This window comes from Salmo salar, chromosome 16 (assembly GCF_965601325.2).
Source record: "Salmo salar chromosome 16, fSalSal1, whole genome shotgun sequence".
Classification (NCBI taxonomy): domain Eukaryota; kingdom Metazoa; phylum Chordata; class Actinopteri; order Salmoniformes; family Salmonidae; genus Salmo; species Salmo salar.
The window spans coordinates 5,770,664-5,792,728 of NC_138306.1; the positions used below are offsets into that span (position 1 = coordinate 5,770,664).

At 38.9% G+C, this 22,065-nt stretch overlaps 2 protein-coding genes across 3 annotated transcripts in view; both read left to right on the forward strand.

Annotated features, from left to right (window-relative positions):
• Window positions 1-1,611: 1,611 nt before the first annotated feature.
• pmge (Bisphosphoglycerate mutase) lies at window positions 1,612-15,352 on the forward strand. Of its 2 annotated transcripts, none has more exons than XM_014147618.3 (3): window positions 1,612-1,707; window positions 5,412-6,039; window positions 6,836-15,352. In XM_014147618.3, exons 2-3 carry the CDS (start codon window positions 5,439-5,441, stop codon window positions 7,009-7,011), a joined length of 777 nt encoding a protein of 258 aa, XP_014003093.1. In that variant the 5' UTR covers window positions 1,612-1,707; window positions 5,412-5,438; the 3' UTR covers window positions 7,012-15,352.
• Window positions 15,353-18,400: 3,048 nt separating this feature from the next.
• The window catches only part of LOC106573078 (non-muscle caldesmon), a 67,191-nt gene continuing 63,526 nt past the window's right edge, over window positions 18,401-22,065 (forward strand). The window contains exon 1 of the mRNA XM_082962477.1: window positions 18,401-18,543. The gene's annotated coding sequence lies outside the window, so the exon portion shown is untranslated. The remainder of the gene's footprint in view (window positions 18,544-22,065) is intronic.

Genomic DNA, 22,065 nt, shown 5'->3' on the forward strand with positions numbered 1-22,065 from the left:
TACTACTAATACATAATAATAGTATTATACTACTAAGTAATTAATAATAGTAGTATAATAGTATTCTAATTGTAGTGTATGTTGTATCTATAATATTGTATCCCAGGCCAAACTGGTGAAGAAGGCCACATCTCTGCTGGTGGCTGAAAAAGAGCAGAAGGTGGTTGACAGAGATACCACACTGAGTGAATGAGTCCCATCACTCAAACTCTCTGGGCTGTCTGTACAGGACCTGCAGGTACTATAAGTATGAGTATATTCAGACATATTACGATGCATTCAGGAACAGTACTATGAGTATGAGTATATTCAGGTATATTTAGGTACTTTGATTACGAGTACGGTATATTCAGGTATGAATTTGCTTTCTTTTCACAGAATATTTGTAAAGTACTGCAAATTGAGGTCGTTGTTGAAGAGCGGTACAATGTCGCAAATTCAAGTTTCCAAAAGTGACATAGAGGAACCAGACCAACAGATTCTCAAATTAAAATATTACAAACCGTTAACTTCACAGTGTGATCTTTCAATGCACACTCTATCCAAGTATGGGATATATTATTATGCGAATGTATAGCTACAAGCTCTCTGAAGATAATAAACCTTTGTTCTGGTCGATATTCTAAAAAAGAATGTGCTACCATAAAAGCAACACAGATTTTTTTTGACAATAACATTTGAATCAAATCAATGTTCAGACAGTACATATTCGTGTTGGTATATGAGACTTTATTTTGAAACCTTGCTATGTGGCAATATAGATTGGAAATCTGACCATGAAGATCATTGAGCTGAAAGGCAAAAAGTGACCTCAGTTGAAGAGGGTAAGAGTATCAGCTGAAGCAATGTTGGGGGCTCTGCTGGGAGCCAAGGTCAAAGTCTGTTGACTTCAAGGCCAACCTCAAGACTGTCAAAAAGGAGGAGAAGGAAAGGGAAGTAGTAGTTTTACATAGTAAGAGTCTCTTGCATTGTTATATGTTTTCTATGGATGAAAATCAAATTTACGTCATACGATAGATAATTCTAGTCATTCAATAGAAAATGATGTCTTATTTTTAATGGAAAGTAATGTATTATTTTCATGTAATTTATTATGAAATGTTATTTATATGACGTAGTATGTACACAAACAATGTTGGATAGTTAGAAGTTATTCATAAAATTGTGTTACTGTCAATAAAGCACTTATTAACATTGCATTATCATTGTCACTTGTATGGTCAACAGTCAGCTGCACAGTTCATCCCACAAAGTTAATACTGCGTTTGCGTGTGTGAGTGCGCGCGTGTGTGAGCGCGTGCGAGCTTGCGCATGTTCTTTGCATTGTGTATCAATCATAGTATATACTGTCGTTTTTTTAACAAAAAAACTACAGTATTTCCCACCTTGCAGGCAAAACATTGACATAGCAGATACTTAATAATGTCCACATTCAGTGACTTTTAAAATGTAGCCGTCTAAATATGTCATGCCACGCCTTCTTCCTCCATGACGACGGCTCCAGACAGCGCGAGCCGTTCCTTTCATCCGTCCATATATGGGCAGCACACGTTACACAAATCCCGCCCAAATGTGAGACTCACTGCTTCGATTGGACCACAAGCTGTCAGTCGTGGACTTCTTTTGAACGCTCTCGATGGCGTTACAAAATATCTGTCATCAGTCACGACTGCACGACAATTGGTCTAAACTTGTAACTCACGCAGGGTAAGGTGGTATCCATGCTATTATTGTAATACATTTTCAGTTTTAATTGTTATTGACCCGCATTTTGTTGCTTGCCGTCTTACACTCGTAAAAACGCATGCACGTTATCTGGATTCTGGACAGAGTAGGCTACCAATGTATGAGATGACAAGTGCAAGGCATCCCAGCTAACGTTAGCTGCTTTTATTGTCTGTTGATATGATGTAATAATATGGTATTCCGTATTCATTACGACACAGGGAATGTGTCATAGCCACATTTCGTTGTTTAGATTCAGCGTTACCCTGTTCAATTATGTTTAACTCGGGTTAACATAACCGTGTGTTGGTTTGTAGTATGCCACTTGAAATTATTGACCTACCAGACCCACCCCTTAAACCTCTCAGCCATGTTGATGATGGCTACTGCTTCTGCTTCTGATATGACTCTCATTAACAATAGAGTTGCATAGTAACACAAGTAACATATTAGGCATTAGCAAGCGGAGTTGTGTACATGTAACTAATAACAGTGCTTAATTAATTGTGTGTGCCGTGACAAAACGTCTGCGCGGGTGGAGGGTGACCTCAGTGGATCTGGAAGGGGAAAAAACACCTTTTATAATAAAGCATTGCATGCATATCATCGCAATTGCTAGTGCCCTAGAGCAGTAGAGTAGAAGCACTTACAGAAGTTGCAAACATGGGGAACATTTTTAGTAGTTTATGGTCCTGGAAAAATGGGGCCTTTTATGAACGCATTTCATGCATTTCTAAAATGACTGGAGATGGCAGATGCCACACAAATGATCGAAATGACAGTTTACTTTGACACAGACAAACTGAGAATCTGAGATCAATAAAAACAACCTTGTCTTGAATCCATCAATGGCCTAGGCCTCAACCTGGTCTCAGAGCATTTTGTATTATTCTGTACGTGTATCTGATATGCTCCATTTAGTGTGATAAGTTATGTTTGGTATGGTTACGTAAGACCGATGGTTACTTAAGTGGGGTGTTTGATTGGGGTGGATGGGTGGGTGTATAACCCAAAGGTTGCGAGTTCAAATATCATCACAGACAATTCTAGACTCAGCAAAAAAAGAAACTTCCTCTCACTATCAACTGCGTTTATTTTGAGCAAACTTAACATGTGTAAATATTTGTATGAACATAAGATTCAACAACTGAAACATAAACTGAACAAGTTCCACAGACATGTGACTAACAGAAATTGAATAATGTGTCCCTGAAAAAGGTATGTCAAAATCAAAGGTAACAGTCAGTATCTGGTGTGGCCACTAGCTGCATTAAGTACTGCAGTGCATCTCTTCATGGACTGCACCAGATTGGCAGTTCTTGCTGTGAGATGTTACCCTGCTCTTCCACCAAAGCACCTGCAAGTTCCTGGGCATTTCTGGGGGGAATGGCCCTAGCCCTCCATCCCCGATCCAACAGGTCCCAGACGTGCTCAATGGGATTGAGATCTGGGCTCTTCGCTAGCCATGGCAGAACACTGACATTCCTGTCTTGCAGGAAATCACGCACAGAACGAGCAGTATGGTTGGTGGCATTGTCATGCTGGAGGGTCATGTCAGGATGAGCCTGCAGGAAGGGTACCACATGAGGGTGGAAGATGTCTTCCCTGTAACGTACAGCATTGAGATTGCCTGCAATGACAACAAGCTCAGTCCGATGATGCTGTGACACACCACCCCAGACCATGACGGACCCTCCACCTCCAAATCGATCCCGCTCCAGAGTACAGGCCTCGGTGTAACGCTCATTCCTTCAACGATAAACATGAATCCGACCATCACCCCTGGTGAGACAAAACTGCGACTCGTCAGTGAAGAGCGCTTTTTGCCAGTCCTGTCTGGTCCAGCGACAGTGGGTTTGTGCCCATAGGCGAAGTTGTTGCCGGTGAGGTCCTGCCTTACAGCAGCACAACAAGCGCTCAGTCCAGCCTCTCTCAGCCTATTGCGGACAGTCTGAGCACTGATGGAGAGATTGTGCGTTCCTGGTGTAACTCGGGCAGTTGTTGCCATCCTGTACCTGTCCCGCTGGTGTGATGTTCGGATGTACCGATCCTGTGCAGGTGTTGTTACATGTGGTTTGCCACTGCGAGGATGATCAGCTGTCAGTCCTGTCTCCCTGTAGCACTGTCTTAGGCGTGTCACAGTACGGACATTGCAATTTATTGCCCTGGCCACATCTGTAGTCCTCATGCCTCCTTGCAGCATGCCTAAGGCATGTTCAAGCAGATGAGCAGGGACCCTGCTCAAATGTCTAGCAACCCAAGGTTGCAAGTTCGAATCTCATCACAGACCTTAGCATTTTAGCTAATTATCAACTTTTCAACTACTTACTACTTTTTAGTTGCTTTGCAATTACTAAGCCTAACCTTTTTAGCTAACCCTTCCCATAACCTTTACCCTTTTAGCTAACCCTAACCTTAAACCTTTAATCTAACTTCTAAACTTAACCCTAACCTATATCCCTTAGCCTAGCTAACGTTAGCAAGCTAGAATTTGTAACATTTGTTTTGCAAATTTGTAACATATTGTACGTTTTGCAAATTCATAACATATAAGACATTTTTGCGAATTCGTAACATAATGTACGTTTTGCAAATTTGTGACCTATAATCAGAATTGTAATTTTTAACATATCATACGAAATGGGTGATGGACATCCACAAATGAATACATACTATACGAAACGTAACATATCATACTGAATTCATTGTTCACATATTTACGTACAGAATAATACGAAATGCTCTTGAGGCCAGGTTGTAGGCCTAGGTGTGTGGAGACACATTGTAGGCTACAATATGAGGAAATTATAGTCCGAAAAATGCTTTCCAATTTCACTGAATCACCCAATGATGCGCAGCTCAGACGTTGCTCATGGCCAACTCGTTTCTGCCAAAAGCCTATCTCTCTCTTGTTTAACTTCCCAATATTGTTTTACAAAGTAAATCAAGTATTTTTTTTTTGCCTAAAGCAGACAGCTTTGAGTCTTCTCTTTTCATCAGGAGCCATTTGCTTTCTAACCTGTGTTTTCCCGCGACAGCAGAACTTCTATAACTTTGGCAAATCTATTTCAATTGGCATGGCTATGATTCTGTAAGGAAATACATGATGGTGCAACACTGGAGAGATGAGAGTTTTCATGTCTATCAGAGTAGCGGGAGAGAGATCATGTCAAGTTGATCTCATTCTAGTTCTGTGAGAGATATAGGCGTGCTTCTCATACAGCCATGGCCACGCGTTGGTTTCAAACAGAGGTTACTATGTTGGGCAAACCGTAAGCCCAGGCCGGCACAACTCGAATCATAAGCCCGGGCTGGCCCAACCTGCGGGGGTTGAACTTTCACCGCTTTTATTATAATTTTTACATTGCAAAAGGTGAAAATAATTTTTCATGCCACGAAAGGTACCGGATTCAATCAAATAGGTTCTGGAACAAAGCAGTCCAAAACTGAGAGGTTCCGGCTCAAATTAAGCACTGGTAATAATACAAAGCACCTGCTGCTGTACATTTAGGTTGTTGAAACTCATCAAGTAGCCTATTTGAGACTTGTTGAATAATTCTTATTTAAGTTGTGTGCTAAGTGACTGATGATGTTAGCTGGCCACAGTAACAGTCCAGTGCATTATGTAACTGAACCTGCACCCTTAGCTTCTATAATTCCACATTGTTTGTTTGTGTACAGTACAGGCTCCTGCTGCCAGCCAGTCTTTCCGGATGTCCAAGTACAAAGTCTTTGTGATGAGGCATGGAGAAGGGGCCTGGACCAAAGAGAACCGCTTCTGCAGCTGGGTGGACCAGAGGCTGAGTGAGGATGGGGTCAAGGAGGCTCTAGCGTGCGGTCACCTCCTAAGAGAGGCAGGCTACCACCTGGATGTGGTCTTCACATCCCTGCTCAGTCGCTCCATCCACACAGCCTGGCTGCTGCTAGAGGCCATGGGGCAGGAGTGGGTCCCAGTGGTGAAATCGTGGCGGCTGAATGAGCGCCACTATGGTGCTCTGATCGGGCTCAACCGCGCCGAGATGGCCCTAAACCACGGCGAGGAGCAGGTGAAACAGTGGAGGAGGAGTTACGACCTCACGCCACCGCCTATCGACAAATCACACCCTTACTTTCTGGAGATCTACAACGACCGGCGGTATTCTACTTGCGATGTTTCTAAAGAGGATCTCCCTAAGTCGGAGAGCCTGAAGGATGTCTTAGAGAGGCTCCAGCCATACTGGGATGGCACCATTGTGCCGGAGATCAAACAGGGGAAGTCGGTGCTCATCTCTGGCCATGGGAATAGCTGCAGGGCACTGCTGAAACACTTACAAGGTATAACGTGTGTGTGTGTGTGTGTGTGTGTGTGTGTGTGTGTGTGTGCAACCCCACTACGCTCGACTGCATCAGCTCCACCATTATTACCATTGACATTTGCTGCACTGCTATTGTCCTTTTTAGTTCTCTTTTGTTATTGCAGATTTGAGTAAGAGCTGCATGGCCACTTTCTCTTTCACTTCCGTTTGAATCTACAAAGGGAGTTCGCTAGGCCCTCTATGCTTTAGGCCTAGTTCGTAACTATCATTCACTCCCATTTGGTTTCTAGCAATATATATGAGTTCCAGAAATGGCACATGGTTGAACTTGTACAAAAAGGGCACTAGGTTTATGTTACATCAGGCTACTGCCATGAGATCCACATTGACCTTTTAGCTCCTCCACTGGTCACCCTGTAACTTTATAGACAGTTATGTAATGGGGATATTATAAATCATCTATGCTATATAGCAGGAATTTTTGTCTTGCTCATTTGTTGTTAAAGATGACCTACGTTATAGTCCTACAGTAAAGTCTGTTGCACATAAGAAAGTTTATTCCCTTATCTGTTTGTTTTGATTTGGTTTTAATTGGTTATTGAGCACTCGGATAAAGCTTACTTCAGATAGCCCGTGTACAGAAATCAGAAAAGTTGGTAGCGCTTTACATAACAATATGGGATAAAGCTGTACTAACATAATGATTATATTATCTTCATGGTGATAGTATAATAGTATGCCACGGGTTGTTGGTTTACTGTGGTTCACAGCAGCACAACACTACAAATCAAACATTATCTCTATTATTTCAACAGGTATCTCAGATGCTGATATCGTCAACGTGACGTTACCCACAGGAACGCCCATTCTGATTGAGCTGGATGAAAACTTCCGGCCCACCAAACCCATGCAGCTCCTAGGAGACCAGGAAGCAATCCAGGCAGCCATCAGGAAGGTGGAGGATCAGGGGAAGGTCAAACAAACAGCCTGATTGGCCTGAATCTAGTCAACTGAAAACTAGTCATTCTAGATTCAAAAATCTTGTCAACTGAATTATATTCATTGTAGATACTAGTGATTGTAGAATCTAATCAACTGTATTCTAGTCATTCTGGAGTGGATTCTAGAATCTAGTCAACTAAGACTAATATATGAATTTGCCCAGGCCTGGGCTAGCACTTATTTGGTTGCCTGTTATGCACCATTAATCAGATTCACTCAAAGCTGAATTCTTGATTTAATTAAATCAATATTAAGTACACGCTATTGTAGTCAGTAAGTCTCACAGTGAATTGACTATACATAATCGTGGTATGGACTTAACCCAGACTACCCTATTGGGTGCAACAAGGAAACAAAATAATATTGTTCGTACAGAAATAAGTTGTGTGCTGAAGGGAGTTACATTAACAGGCATATTTATCGTTAACAAGCATATTTGGTAATAGGCTGACTAAGCGTGTATTGAGGCATTAAAGGAATAGCAGAAAGTGAAACCATGAAATGTTCCTTTAAAAAAAAAAAAAAACATTTTCAAACCTCTGTCACTGCCATTATTCTCAATTTCTGTAGGACTTTGCGATGCAATTTTGTTAGTTCTTACAAGTGAATTATGACTGACAGAATCTAGCAGTAGAATATGAGCCAGCACTAACATGTACAAATTATGTTATTTATCAAGAAACTTTAAAAGCACTTCATAACAAGTATTACCTCATTGAGACTGACAGCCAGGCTATTCATTCCAAGACAGGTCGGTGATTGTGTGATCAAAGCTTCTTTTAGTACAGTAATGCTGTAAATGTGTTGTTGAAAAAGATAGGTCAAACTTGATAAGAACATGTCCGCTCATATGCTACATGCTAGTTTAAGAGAAGTTCATATGAAATAACTGTAGTGCTCATGCGGTTAATCATAAAATACCTACGTTGACATGCTGATTTATGACTTGCGGTATAATTTGACACAAAAGCTTCTCTTGTTTCAATTTGTGACCCGCCACCAGGATTCGGTCCTATGTAGCAAAATTTGAAATTGTATTTTTTACATTGGATGAAAGTAGAGACTCAGAGCTAGAAAATGGTAATTGATACACTGCAGCTGAGGAACAATGGAAAATTAATTCTGCTTTGAATGTTGATAAACTTGTAACCCCATTTTTGAGAAAGTTGCTATTAATGTTTTGGTACACCTACTGGAGAGCTCTTCTTTGTCTACACCCATTCAAGATTGTTCACACCCTCTTAAGCCTCACCCATCTCTTTAAGGATTCATATGTGAGCCCATGTGCTAAACAGAGGGAGTAGTGTAGTAAACAACTAAAGATTTCTAGGCTAAAAGGGGTAAAAGTGGTAGCCTACAATAAGGGAAAAACTCTAGGTAAAAATATACTTTATCTAGTCCTATATCCTAATCTGACTTTGGTGCAGGTCATGTTGTTCAACACATTACTAGCTCTGGTAAACACACACTATATCAAATCAAATCTATGTTTATTTAAGGTGTAAACGGTACAGTGAAATGGTTACTTGCGTAGTAGTAATATAAAAACAGAAAGAGTCCAGATAAAATTTTTGTATAGTTATTAGATGACGCTTACCCTGACAAACCTGTCTAAATTGATGGGTCATGTGTAACCACCCCACGGCCACATCTAGCTAAGTGGATGGGTCACTATTGTCTAGACATGTACACTTGTTCATGAAATACAATAGATGTCTGTAATCAACCCGTCACACCTGGCGAACTCGATGTAATCATCTGGCGAAGTTAAGTCTTTTGTTTAGACCTGCAGCTAGCTAAACAATGAACCGGCATAATCCCAACTCAATCTACAACCAATAGAAACATTTTCATAGCTGTAGTATGAATCTGCAGGTAGCTGTGGTGGTAAAGCTAACCAACTAGGTTCAACGTTAGCTAGGTAACATTAGGCTATAACTAGCATGGCAAATGGATTTCTGATTTCAATACATTTTATTTTTTAATTGCAACAATAGTAACAATATTACACATCAATACAGGGACATTCCTGTGAATACAATAAAAACAATGAAATAATAAAACACCAGGCAACCCCCCCCCCCCCCAAATAGAATAATTCAGGACATTATTAATGTGACAAGGCAATGAGACATTAACAGCCATTCAGAGACATGACTTTTTCAGAGACATGAATTTTTCCAACTTTTTAAGTTTCACAAGTTTGACAGATTTATAAAATTGTAACAGTTCAATGAAAAAAAAAAAATACAAAATAAGACATTTTTCCACCCCATTTACATTTGTGAATATAATATTTGGCCAAGAGAATAATAATGTTAATAAAATAGTTATGATCGGAATTACAAGGACAAGCAAAATGTAATTTAACTTCATCAAAGGTAAACATAGGTAATTCTGGAGATTTTATACACAACCATTCATGAATTTCAATCCATAGTTTACTAGAATGGCGGCATGAAAAAAATAAATGCTCTATAGATTCTGAATCAGAGGAACAAAAAACACAAGGCATTTTGTCAAAATTGAATCTTTTGTACAAGAAATCATTAACAGGGATGACTAGACAAGTAAGGTAAAAGGTAGTCGCTTTTGACCATAGCATGGGTTGGTCACTTCCATAGCAATATATCGAATTATAATCACCAAAAATTACTTCATTAACAGCCAATCGTATCCACTTATTGTTGCATTTTTTTATCCAAAAGATTCACGTCATTAATTTGCAAACTTGGAAAAGAGGGAACAACCTCATAATATAACAAACTGTTCTTAATAAGTCAAAGTAAAGGAAGTGAAATTGCTTTGCAAATCTTCATATGTTCTCTCTGAGTAATATTAACCTGAAATTTACCAATGAACTCATCAAATGGCAAAAACTCCCCAGTGTTGTCTACCAAATCGCATACAAAATGAATACCCTTGTCAAACCAAAGGCCTTTGAAAATGGAATTCCTATTAATTTTAATAACTCTATTATTCCAAATCAATGTTTTGTGTGTGTGTGGGGGGGGGGGATTGTGTTTGAATATCATTTTCCAGAAAAATAACATTTGCTGGTGAAACTTAGACAATTTCACAGGTACTTTTGGAGGGTCAAAATCACATTTCATTAGGAATTCAAGTCCACCAAGTTTATTAAACAGACTGTTAGGGATGTGATACCACATAGAGGTAAGATTAGACAGACACAATTTCAACCATTTAATTCTAAAAGCACCCATTAGACTCAAAATCAATAGCCTGTAAACCTCCACGATCATAGTCTCACTAATTGTGATTTCTGAATTTGTGTTTTATTCCTCCAAACAAATCTAAATATAACAGAATTTAAAAAAATGTATGTTATTAGAAGAAAGAAAAAGGGACTGATTTGGTTTATCTAGAATCATTTACCCATCTGTCTTGGACAAAAGAATATGACCCAAAATTGAGATATATCACATTGCAGCCACTGACTTTATTAAACTCTCATGGAATTAATCCTATTATCGATGTTTAAAGATTCTCGATCTGAAACATTTTTTGTGATAACAATTCCTAAATATTTAACTTCCTTTTTAACAGGTATGGAGGCAATGTTGATAGTCACAGCAAAGAATTGGCATGAGATCACATTTGTTAAGGATGAGAGTCAACCCAGAGGCCATAGAATATTTCTTGATTCTCTCAATAGCCAAGGGAATAGACACTCTATCCTTTAGGAAAAGGGCAGTATCATCTGCAAATTGACTGATATTTATATCTTTACCAAAAAAACAGGTCCATTTTAAATTCTCAGATTTGTTAAGAAATATGGCTAGTAAATCTGTGGCTAAAATAAATAAGAGGGGAGATGGGACAACCCTGTATAATTCCTCTAGCAATAGAGAAACGAGGGGATGTACCATTACTAATAGCCACTGAACTGCTAATATTATACAGTACATTATCCTTATCACTTAACAGAAATCCTACCAAAACCCAAAAGTAGAGTTCTAAATTAAAAGTTGTTCAGGCATCCCTGTAGCTCAGTTGGTAGAGCATGGTGTTTGCAACGCCAGGGTTGTGGGTTCGATTCCCACGGGGGGCCAGCACAGAAAAAATAAAAATGTATGAAATGTATGCATTCACTACTGTAAGTCGCTCTGGATAAGAGCGTCTGCTAAATGACTAAAATGTAAATGTAAAATGTCTAAAGTGTCAAAAGCCTTAAAAAAAAAAATCTAAAACCAATATAAATTCATCATCTTCTATGAACACTGTAATCTAAAATATCTAAAACCAATCGTTTATGGTTATGGATACTCCTTCCTTTAATGAAGGCTGATTGAGTTTCACTGATTATATCATTAAAGCCTTTTTTTCAGCCTATTGGCATAGACATGGCTAGTAACTTATAGTCAGTTGCCAACAATCTGATTGGTCTCCAATTGTCCAGGTAAATAGAGTCTTTATTTGGTTTGGGTATAAGAACCAATACCCTCTTTGTAGACCGAAAGCAATAACTCTCTAATATCAGGCCAAAAATGTTGATAGAATTCAGGAGTCATGCCATCCGGTCCAGGAGATTTACCTATAGGCATTTGTTTAATGGCTTAGTCCAACTAAGTAATATCTATATCAGAATCACAGAGTTTCTTAAACGTTTCTTCTATAGGGTTAACAGAGTTATTAACTGAATCAAAAAAGGAATTCAAGTCACATTCTGAAAGATGAGATTGATATAGTGAACTGTAGAAAGAGTATTTTCTTATTAATCACTTCAAGATCATCAGATATAGTGTCATTTACATAGATGGATGTAATACTATTCCTAGTCTGCCTACTCTTCTCCAAATGAAAGAATTAAGATGTGTTTTTTTTCTCACCTTTTTCCATCCATTTGGCCTTTCAACGGATGAAGGCACCCTGTTCCTTTTTCATCTTCATTTAAATCAAGTTTATTGCTCAGCCTGTTAATATCAACTTGGAGGATCTTTTCTGAGCTAGCATTTTACCAGTAGTGATGGCAAGACATTGAATTCTGAATTTAATAATTTCCCATTTGTTATTAGAAGAAAGAGCAGGATCGAGACGGGTCTCTTTGATAAGAGCTTTAGACTGAGTCATTTTGTTTACATTCTTTAAAAGAAAAGAGTTACATTTCCAGTATGCTTTAGAAAATCTCTTGTCATTATCAAAAGGAAAGAATAATGGAACAATGGTCTGTCAGAGGAGCTGAGGAAATACTACATTCACTGACAAGATTGATAAGATTGGATGATACCAACCAATTATCAATTCTAGATTTTAATTGTCTGTCGCTAGTTGTAGAGTTGAACCAAGAAAATTGTTTTAAAGTTGGATTCTGTGAACGCCAAATGTCGGAAAGTTGAAAGTTGGAGCAGAAATGTAGAATGAAGTTATTAAAACAATGGGCTGAATGCCTGATGGGATACCTATCCATCCAGTAATCAGGAGCAACATTATAATCACCTCCAGCAATAATGTTATCTGTAGAATATTTGTTTTTCAATTAAGACTTCACTAATAGATGTTAGAAGAATATTGTTTTTTGACTGTATGTTATAACCATAAATATTTACCAATATGTAACATGACCCTTTATATTCGAAAACAATAGTTATCAAGTGACCCTCAGCATCACACCTGCTTTCTAAAACTGTACCTGGAAACCGTCTGAAAAGTATTCCCACACCAGCAGAATGAGATGAGCCATGGCTAAAAATGATCTTGTCACCCCATTGTGAAGTCCAAAATTTGAAGTCAGCATCTGAGGAACGTGTCTCTTAAAATAAAAAAACAATTGCACTTTAATGAATCTTTACAAAAACTAAAAATTGCCTTGCGTTTTAAATTGTTACGTAAACCCCTGGTGTTCAGGGATAAAAAGCAAAGAGAAATGTTGAAGAGAAGAGTATCCGAGATAGAGTTGTCTAGAATAAACAGGGACCCTGAATATAAAGGTAGCATACGCTCTTCAAAAATGTACTTGACGAACAGTAACGACCGTAGGCGAACAGTAACGACCGTAAAAGGAAAATAAATGGAAAGCCCGTGTAATAACACATATTATATTAATAGTTTAGATCTTCAATTGAACTCTCAAACTTAAAATAAAAACATCTCTGACAGCTAATCAAGCCATATGAAAGATAAATGGAGATTTACTTACATAATATCAATCTTGAAATGAAATGAATAAAAGCTAACTGATATCTTAGTATGCCATCAAATGAGAATCAAAAATCAGTGTGCTTACGTTGGTTAATGTTCACATTCAAAACTCGCCACTACGGACAGTATGGCCCTATGCAATATCACCTATATGTGGTGTTCAGATAAACGATTGCATGAATAAACTCACCAGTTGAAACGGTATATGGCTTCATTAGCCTACTACTGTATAAGCAGGCCAACTCATGAAGCATAAATCAGTCAGTCATGTGGCTCCACCCTGCGGCCATCAGTGACAGCAAACCCCTCGCGAAAGGAGGCTTTTTTTCTCCCTGCGTCTTGCCTCATCGACTTGTGGCCACAGCTTCGCATGGGCATCCCTGTCGCGCTTGCTCAAATCTTCTGCAAAGCAAATGCCTTTCTCCCTGTAGATCGGCGCAAGTTTGGCAGCTCTCCACACCTCGTCTCTCACGTTCCTCAACGCAAACATCATGATGACCTGTCTGTGTCTGTTCATCTCCTTTCTCTTATCTCTGAGACAGTGTACAACATTTACAGCGATGTTCATAGCAGGGGGATATGGAACAACCTTCCCAATAATGTCAATCACAATCCCTCTGATATTCTCACCATCAGTGGATGGGCTGGACGTTCAGTCTCAGCCCCCATCGGCGCTTGTATCGGTCCTGTTCATCACTGGCTGTGCGCAGCTTGTTTTCTTTTGTCAGGGCATCAACTTTATTTTTCAACAGTTTCACATCAGTGGTAATATCCTTAATGCCTGCTGCATTAAACTCTGTAGTTTTGTGGGGTTTCCAAGGTGTCATTTGGACACCTGTACCGAAGACTAATTCCTCCGACCTCGGTACCGTTACTTCTGGGAGAGTGTCAAAATCTTCCATATAGTTGACAGTATCTACCTCGGTTACGACAGTTACCTCTACATTTTTGCTAGCTTCCATCTCAGCTAATGTTACTAGCTAGCTAGTCTTGGCTGAACTTGCTTGAAGTATAACAAAGTGGAAAAGTGTTGTTCATTAAACCAAAAAAAGACTGCAAAAATTCAGAGCATCAATGTTGTTGAGAAATGTAGCAAAACGTTTGTAGTTCTCGATTGATAATGTTGTCTTACACTGCGGTAGAAAGGACTATCAAGACATAGTGAGCAGCTCACGTTATAGACAGAAGCATGCTACATGGCAGACCAATCCAAACTCATCTCCCGGCATGTCCAGCCCATCCATTATCTCAGCCAATGTTACCTTAAAAGTATTCTTAACATAGTTTAGGTTATGTGAACACCACTGCATTTTCAATTGAATACAATGCTACTAAAGATGTTTTAGATTTGTACATTATTGGGGTACTAGTATTCAGGGCTGGTCCTGGCCGTTCTGCCGCCCTAAGCGAAACAAAAAATGGCCGCCACTACAAGAATAATCCCAGTAAGCAAAATTAAGTTGAAAAAACGTCTAGAATAAGTATTTTTCCAGACGTTGAGGTTGGGTTCAATTTAAGCTCTAAATGAAAGTTTAAAATAGGTATTTTCTTGTCGTTGAAAATAGGTATTTTATGGATGTTTAAATCAGGTACATTTTTGGTTCTGAATGAAAGTTGAAAATATATGTCCAGACCGGAAAAAATCGAAGAAAAAAAAAAGTCGACTTTGACATTATGCGGCATTGTGTGTAGGCCAGTGACAGAAAAATCTAAATTCAATACATTTCAAATTCAGGCTGTAACTCAACAAAATATGGAAAAATTCAAGGGGTATGAATACTTTCTGAAGGCACATTGTTTGTGGGGCATTACTGTGATGTTTTTATTTTTTTTATTTTATTTTTTTTATTTGTTTTTACACAGGGAAGATACATGTATGTTTGTGTGTCTCATTTTGTATTGTACGCCTGTCTGTCGGTCTAATATTATTTTTTGCGCTCTGTCCATCTGTGTCATAATAACCATTATATTTGGTGTTGTGGTCTTCAGGTCATTAGGGAAATGATGACTAATATTATTACTTAATCCCTAAAACCGTAAATGTGTAAATATATTGCTACTACAAAATACTGTAGTCATGTCCTGTAATATTTTCTGTAATGTGTTATCCCCCCGGTTATACTAAATGTTCAGTGATGACATTAAGTATTAAACTTAGTTTGAAAACTTGACTTTTCCATTTGATGGTTTGCATGGTGGAAATACAATTAAAGGGAAATGGCTCACTCTGTAACTGTAACGAATGCGCTGAGAGTACAGGGAGTGAGTGTTTTAATAAAGAAACAATACAATAAACTCAAACAACACACCGACATGAAAACAGAGTCAATAACACCTGAGGAAAGAACCAAGGGGAGTGACAGATATAAGGAAGATAATCAAGGAGGTGATGGAGTCCAGGTGAGTGTCATGAAGGGCAGGTGTGCAAGACGATGGTGACAGGTGTGCGGGATAATCAGCAGCCTGATGACCTATAGGCTGGAGAGCGGAGTATAAGTGACAGTAATGATATGACTGTCTCAGAAGTTTTCTTTGGGGTAAAAATGCCAAAGATGTTTCAAGGATGTAAAAGTATGTCAGTGTAGTTGCTAGTGTATTATGATGAAAATGTTCCTTGAAGAAAATGTCTGTGCCTACCAGTTGAAGCTGCAGTTTTCCTGAATCATGATACAGTCAGGTGAACTGCAATGAGCAAAGCCCATAGATAATGAACCTTTTCGTCAGGGTGACCACAGGCAGATACAGGGGGGAGTGGCTGTTTTAGTTATTTGGCATGAAGGAGAAGACTGGGACTGTGCCAAAAACCATCAGTTCTGGGATCAGGCTAACAAGAATGAGGAGTATGGTGTACAATATGATTCTTATTCCCCCTTCTGCTTAAATTGAGCTTGCATGTTGCAAAGGAACCAATAGAAAATTCAAAAAAAGTGTAAACCTCACCCACCTTACTTGGGTAGTTGGTCCTTCCTTTGCTGCTATAACAACCTTCACTCTTCTGGGAAGGCTTTCCACTAGATGTTGGAACATTGCTGCGGGGACTTGCTTCCATTCAGCCACAAGAGCATTTGTGATTAGGCCTGGCTTGCAGTTAGCGTTCCAATTCATCCCAAAGTGTTTGATGGGGTTGAGGTCAGGGCTCTGCTGGCCAGCCAAATTCTTCCCCACTGATCTTGACAAAGCATTTCTGTATGGACCTCACTTTGTGCACAGGGGCATTATAATGCTGAAACAGGAAAGGGCCTTCCCCAAACTGTTGCAACAAAGTTGGAAGCACAGAATCGTCTACAATGTCATTGTATGCTGTAGCGTTAAGATATCCCTTCACTGGACCAAACCATGAAAAACAGTCCCAGACCATTATTCCTCCTCCACCAAACTTTACAGCTGGCACTATGCAGTCGAGCAGCTAGCGTTCTCCTGACATCCGCCAAACCCAGATTCGTCCGTCGGACTGCCAAATGGTGAAGCGCGATTCATCACTCCAGAGAACGCATTACCACTGCTCCAGAGTCCAATGGCGGTGAGCTTTACACCACTCCAGCCGACGCTTGGCATTACGCATAGTGATCTTAAGCTTGTGGGTGGCTGCTCGGCCATGGTAACAGATTTCATGAAGCTCCCGACAAACAGTGGAACTCAGTAGTGAGTGTTACAACCGAGGACAGCACTCTGCGGTCCCTTTCTGTGAGCTTGTGTGGCCTACCACTTCGCAGCTGAGCCGTTGTTGCTCCAAGACGTTTCTACTTCACAATAACAGCACTTACAGTTGACTCGGGCAGCTCTAGCAGGGCAGAAATTTGACGAACTGACTTGTTGGAAAGGTGGCATCCTATGACTTTGCAACGTTGAAAGTCACTGAGCTCTTCAGTAAGGCCATTCTACTGCCAATGTTTTTTTTATGGAGATTGCATGGCTGTGAGCTCAACTTTATACACCTGTCAGCAACGGCTGTGGCTGAAATAGCTGAATCCACTCATTTGAACAGGTTCCACATATTATTGTACATATACTGTATCCTTTGAATATGATTGCTCTTTTATTTAGGTGGACAGAGGAGTTTCAATTAGCTGCTGACTGGAGTAGTAACATATCCTTGTTTGGTGGGAGGCTACTGCAGCTCTTGTGTTCTGGCAGGAGAGAGAGATGTCAGCTGTTGGAAAGGACTTTTATAGTCTCTTTTATTTACTTATACATTTCAGCGTGGTTCAGATTCTTTTTAGATTACTGCATTGACTTCCCATCTCACTTAATATAACTCAATTTAAACTGAATATATTGCCAGTTTGCAAGCACAGTATAAGTAAGCTACACTGTATATTTATTTGTTGGTACATTTTCTGCCAAGCACATTAGTTATTGGTCTCGCAGCACTCGCCACTCTACTTAGTTTGTATATTCTGACCTGAAATAGCTGCATCCAATAGCTGCCAGTATGGTTAGTAATTAACTATGTAATTATTAGCCTACAGCTTTATTGAAAGCAGTAATGGTTTCCCCAATACCCTTTGAATTAGGTATTAGCCCTTAAGGATGGTCTCCCACCTATAGTCTGCCTATCCGTTTCTAAAGTATGAATCAGACAACATTCCCACCTGGACCATGTCATGGTGCCCCTCCCTTGTTCTCTTTGCCCTGCCACATTTTTGTACATTTCACATCTGTCACATACCAAAGCTGCTATATGGCCAGCTATAGCATAGTGCAGAGTTTCATCACATTATTTGGAAGTATTTGTTGAGAGAACAGCCAAAGTCTTTCAATATTGTTTTCTATTTATTTCTTCAAAAACATGATGTCATTTTTTTTGGTGAAGTTTAATTGTGGAGATAAGGTGGCAGGTAGCCTACCGGTTAAGAGCGTTAGAACAGTAACAGAAAGCAATATGTGGATGTTCCCTTAAGCAAGGCAGTTAACCCACTGTTCCCCGGCCGTCATTGTAAATAAGAATTTATTCTTAACTGACTTGCCTAGTTAAATAACGGTTAAATAAAAAATATATATTAATTGCTCTGGATAAAAGCACCTGCTAAATGACTGAAACATATATAAGGATGCTTCATCATATTAGAAAGCAATACTTACTTTTTATTTGTTGAAGAAAAATACATTACAACTCTTTAGTATTGCTTTTATCGTGATTATTTATTATTACGGAAAGCCAACCGTCTCCGATACACATAGACGACTACAAGTACAGAGAGAAATAGCCAATGTAGCCTAAACATTTTAGAAATGTGAGCGAGACAGGAGGAGCCACAACTGCACCATAGCCAATGGATAAAAGCTCAATTGTTTCAACTCTCTCCGAAGCTTCTGACATCGAACATAAAGAAACAACTGAACTTGGCTTTCTGCAGGACAGGTACGTTTGAATTAAATATAAACTTTACATGTATTAATTTCACACGCGAGAATATGTGCCACAACTCACCGCGGAGCATCAGTTGCCATGATTTTGTGCGCATCCCATTTTCCAAAGGAAATCGAGGCTTATTGCAGGCTAGGCTGCGGGTATAGTTCAAAAATAGTACGTTATTCCTCATAGTATGAAATGAAACGATTTCACATAAAATGTTTCCCATGTTTGCTGTACGTTCTTTAAATTGATAATTGCAACACAGTTCACTAGTTTATTGACTCAGTAGGGTAACGTTGGATAACTAGTACCCCTTAAGAACAATTTCCAATTGCTGCGACAAAAAGCAAGATTTGGTAAGAAAAGACATAATAAAAAAAGTAGATATCAAACAAACTATGAAGAAAAATAAGAGGGCCCCAACACACTCACCTTACATTTGACTGTTTTTATTAAAAACGGATTACATTTTATATCTCTAAGCAAGTGGATTATTTATCTTTCGGCTCCCCTAATTGTATACAGGGCCTTCAGAAAGTATTCATACCCGTTGACTTATTCCACATTTTGTTCCACAGCCTGAATTCAAAATGGATTGAATATATTTTTGTTGTTGATATTTTTGCAAATTTATTGAAAATGGAATACATAAATATCTAATTTACATTAGTATTCACAACCCATGTTAAAATCACCTTTTTGCAGCGATAACAGTCTGGATGGTACAATATTTGCACATTATTACTTTTTAATTCTTCAAGCTCTGTCAAGTGGTTATTGATCATAGCTAGAAAGCCATTTTCGAGTCTTGCAATAGATGTTCAAGCCAATTTAACTCAAAACTGTAACTAGGCCACTCAGGAACATTCAGTATCGTCTTGATAAGCAACTCCAGTGTATATTTGTTTAAGTTATTGTCCTGATGTCTCCCAGTGTCTGTTGGAAAGCAGACTGAACCAGGTTTTCCTTTAGGATTTTGCCTCTGCTTAGTTCTATTCTTAGTAATAATGGACTGTTTCTTTTTATCCTAAAAAACTCCCTAGTCCTTGCCAATGACAAGCATACCCACAACATGATGCAGCCACCACCATGCCTGAAAGTATGAAGAGTGGTACTCAGTTACGTTTTGCCCCAAACATAACACTTTGTAATGGGGACATAAAGTTAATTTCTTTGCCACATTTTTGGCAGTTGTACTTTAGTGCCTTATTGCAAACAGTATGCATGTTTGGAATATTTTGATTCTGTTCATGCTTCCTTCTTTTCACTCTGTCATCTAGGTTAGTATTGTGGAGTAACTACAATGTTGTTGATCCATCCTCAGTTTTCTCCTATATGGTGGATCACTTTCACTCTCCGGATCAGAGTTCACCCTCTCCATTCACCAGCGCATGTTGAGAATAGTGTCAATATCTTTAGTTCATAACAGCAATCAAAACAATCAATCCCTAATACATGAATTGCTTCACTCATATAGTTATTAACATACTAAACTCAAATCAATCCTTCGTTTTAAAAAGTCATTCAGTTTCCAAATCATAATCAAAAACTCAATTAATTATCCAATCAAAATTTAGAATGACGTTGCTCAGTGATTCAAATTGGTCCTATCACTCAAAGTAAAAAAAAACTCAATTTAACACACATCAACATTGGCAGAATGTACATTTATATTAACATCCAGTATAATTATCCCATAATTCTACTATTAACTTTTTTTTATCACGATTATAATACAGAAATTAACCACCACACCTATCACAGCCATTAACCTCTGGGACTGTTTTAAAGTTACCATTGGCCTCAGGTGAAATCCTGAGCAGTTTCCTTCCTCTCTGGCAACTGAGTTAGGAAGGACGCCTGTATCCTTGTACTAACCGGGTGTATACACCACCCCAAGAGTAAGAAATAACTTCACCATGCTCAAAGGGATATTCAAGTTTTTACCTATCCACCAATAGGTGCCCTTCTTTGCGAGGCATTGGAAAACCTCCCTGGTCTTTGTGGTTGAATCTGTGTTTGAAATTCACTGCTCGGCTGAGAGACCTTACAGATAATTGTATGTGTGGGCTAGTCATTCAAAAATCATATTAAACACATGCAACTTGTTATGTGACTTGTTAAGCAAATTTTTTGCAATTTTAAATTCGGGCTGTAACAACAAAAAGTGGAATAAGTCAAGGGGTGTCAATACTTTCTGAAGGCACTGTAATATACAACATTTCAAGATCTGACATAATTAGATATACCTTTTTATAAAATACTAAATATTAAACCAACTTACTTCAGAATCGTTTTATTAGATGAGACAGAATTTTATTAGCAAGTGTAGTGGCAGCCAGGGAAGGTTTGACACCGCTATATTGATTGTTATTACTAAACAATGCTTAATAATGATATGATGCAAGGGAAATTATATAAATAGGGGAGGAGAGTTTTTGGTAGCAAGTTAAGAAACAATGAAGAAACGTTTATTTTCATAATCTTTAGATTCTCAAGATTTATTTGTCCCTTATTCAATCTGAATATAATTAGAGAAAGAATAAATGTACATCTTTTACAACATCCATTTACCAAAGATGTGAACTGCATTCTGCATTCCCTTCGAAGGGAAGAAAGACTTAGGGCTGGATTCAAATAGTAGTGCCGAAGATCTGCATTGTAGCGCGGTTGAAATTTAAGTCGTTTTCAATTGAGCCGACATATGCAGCGTTTCCTGTGAATGCAGTCTCAGCGAACGCGGAAACATTTCCTTTAAATTTAAATCACGCTATAACGCTGATCTTCAGCGCTACTGATTGATTCCAGGCCTTAGGCTATTTTAGCCTTGTAACAGCGCCATGGTCTCAACTGCTAAACTAGAACACATGCCTCAGACACCTTGTGAATCATCAGAGACTCTTTGTTTTTGAAGCTTGGTTAGTAAGAACTCTTATTCCAGACATGATGATGAGCATGAAGCCAGTCTGGTGATATGAAAGCAGCCACAGACAGTCTCAACTTGTTTGAAGTATTTTCTTGGGCTTTAAAGGCGTGTCATTGAAGGCCACTCTGCATTCATCACCCCAGTTATAGTCACATGCACGTGCACACAGGCACACATTCGCTCGCACCCACACACACACACACACACAACCATGTGGAGCCCATTGGAAATATGTGACCTGCAGAACAAAACGGGATGGTGAAAAGAAAGAAATGGTAAATTGAGCATTCCTCAATCATGAAGTAAGAGTAAGCTGAAACCCATGGATTTTGTTGATTTAAGTAGCCTAGCTTGCAGATGTTTCGCCAGCCAGTAACATAAAATAAAAAATTCCTAGGAATTACACCACACAGTACCAGTCAAAAGTTTGGATACACCTACTCATTCAAGGGTTTTTCTTTATTTGTACTATTTTCTACATTGTAGAATAATAGTGGACATCAACACTATGAAATACCACATATGGAATCATGTAGTAACCCCCCAAAAATGTCATTCTTCAAAGTAGCCACCCTCTGCCTTGATGACAACTTTGCACACTC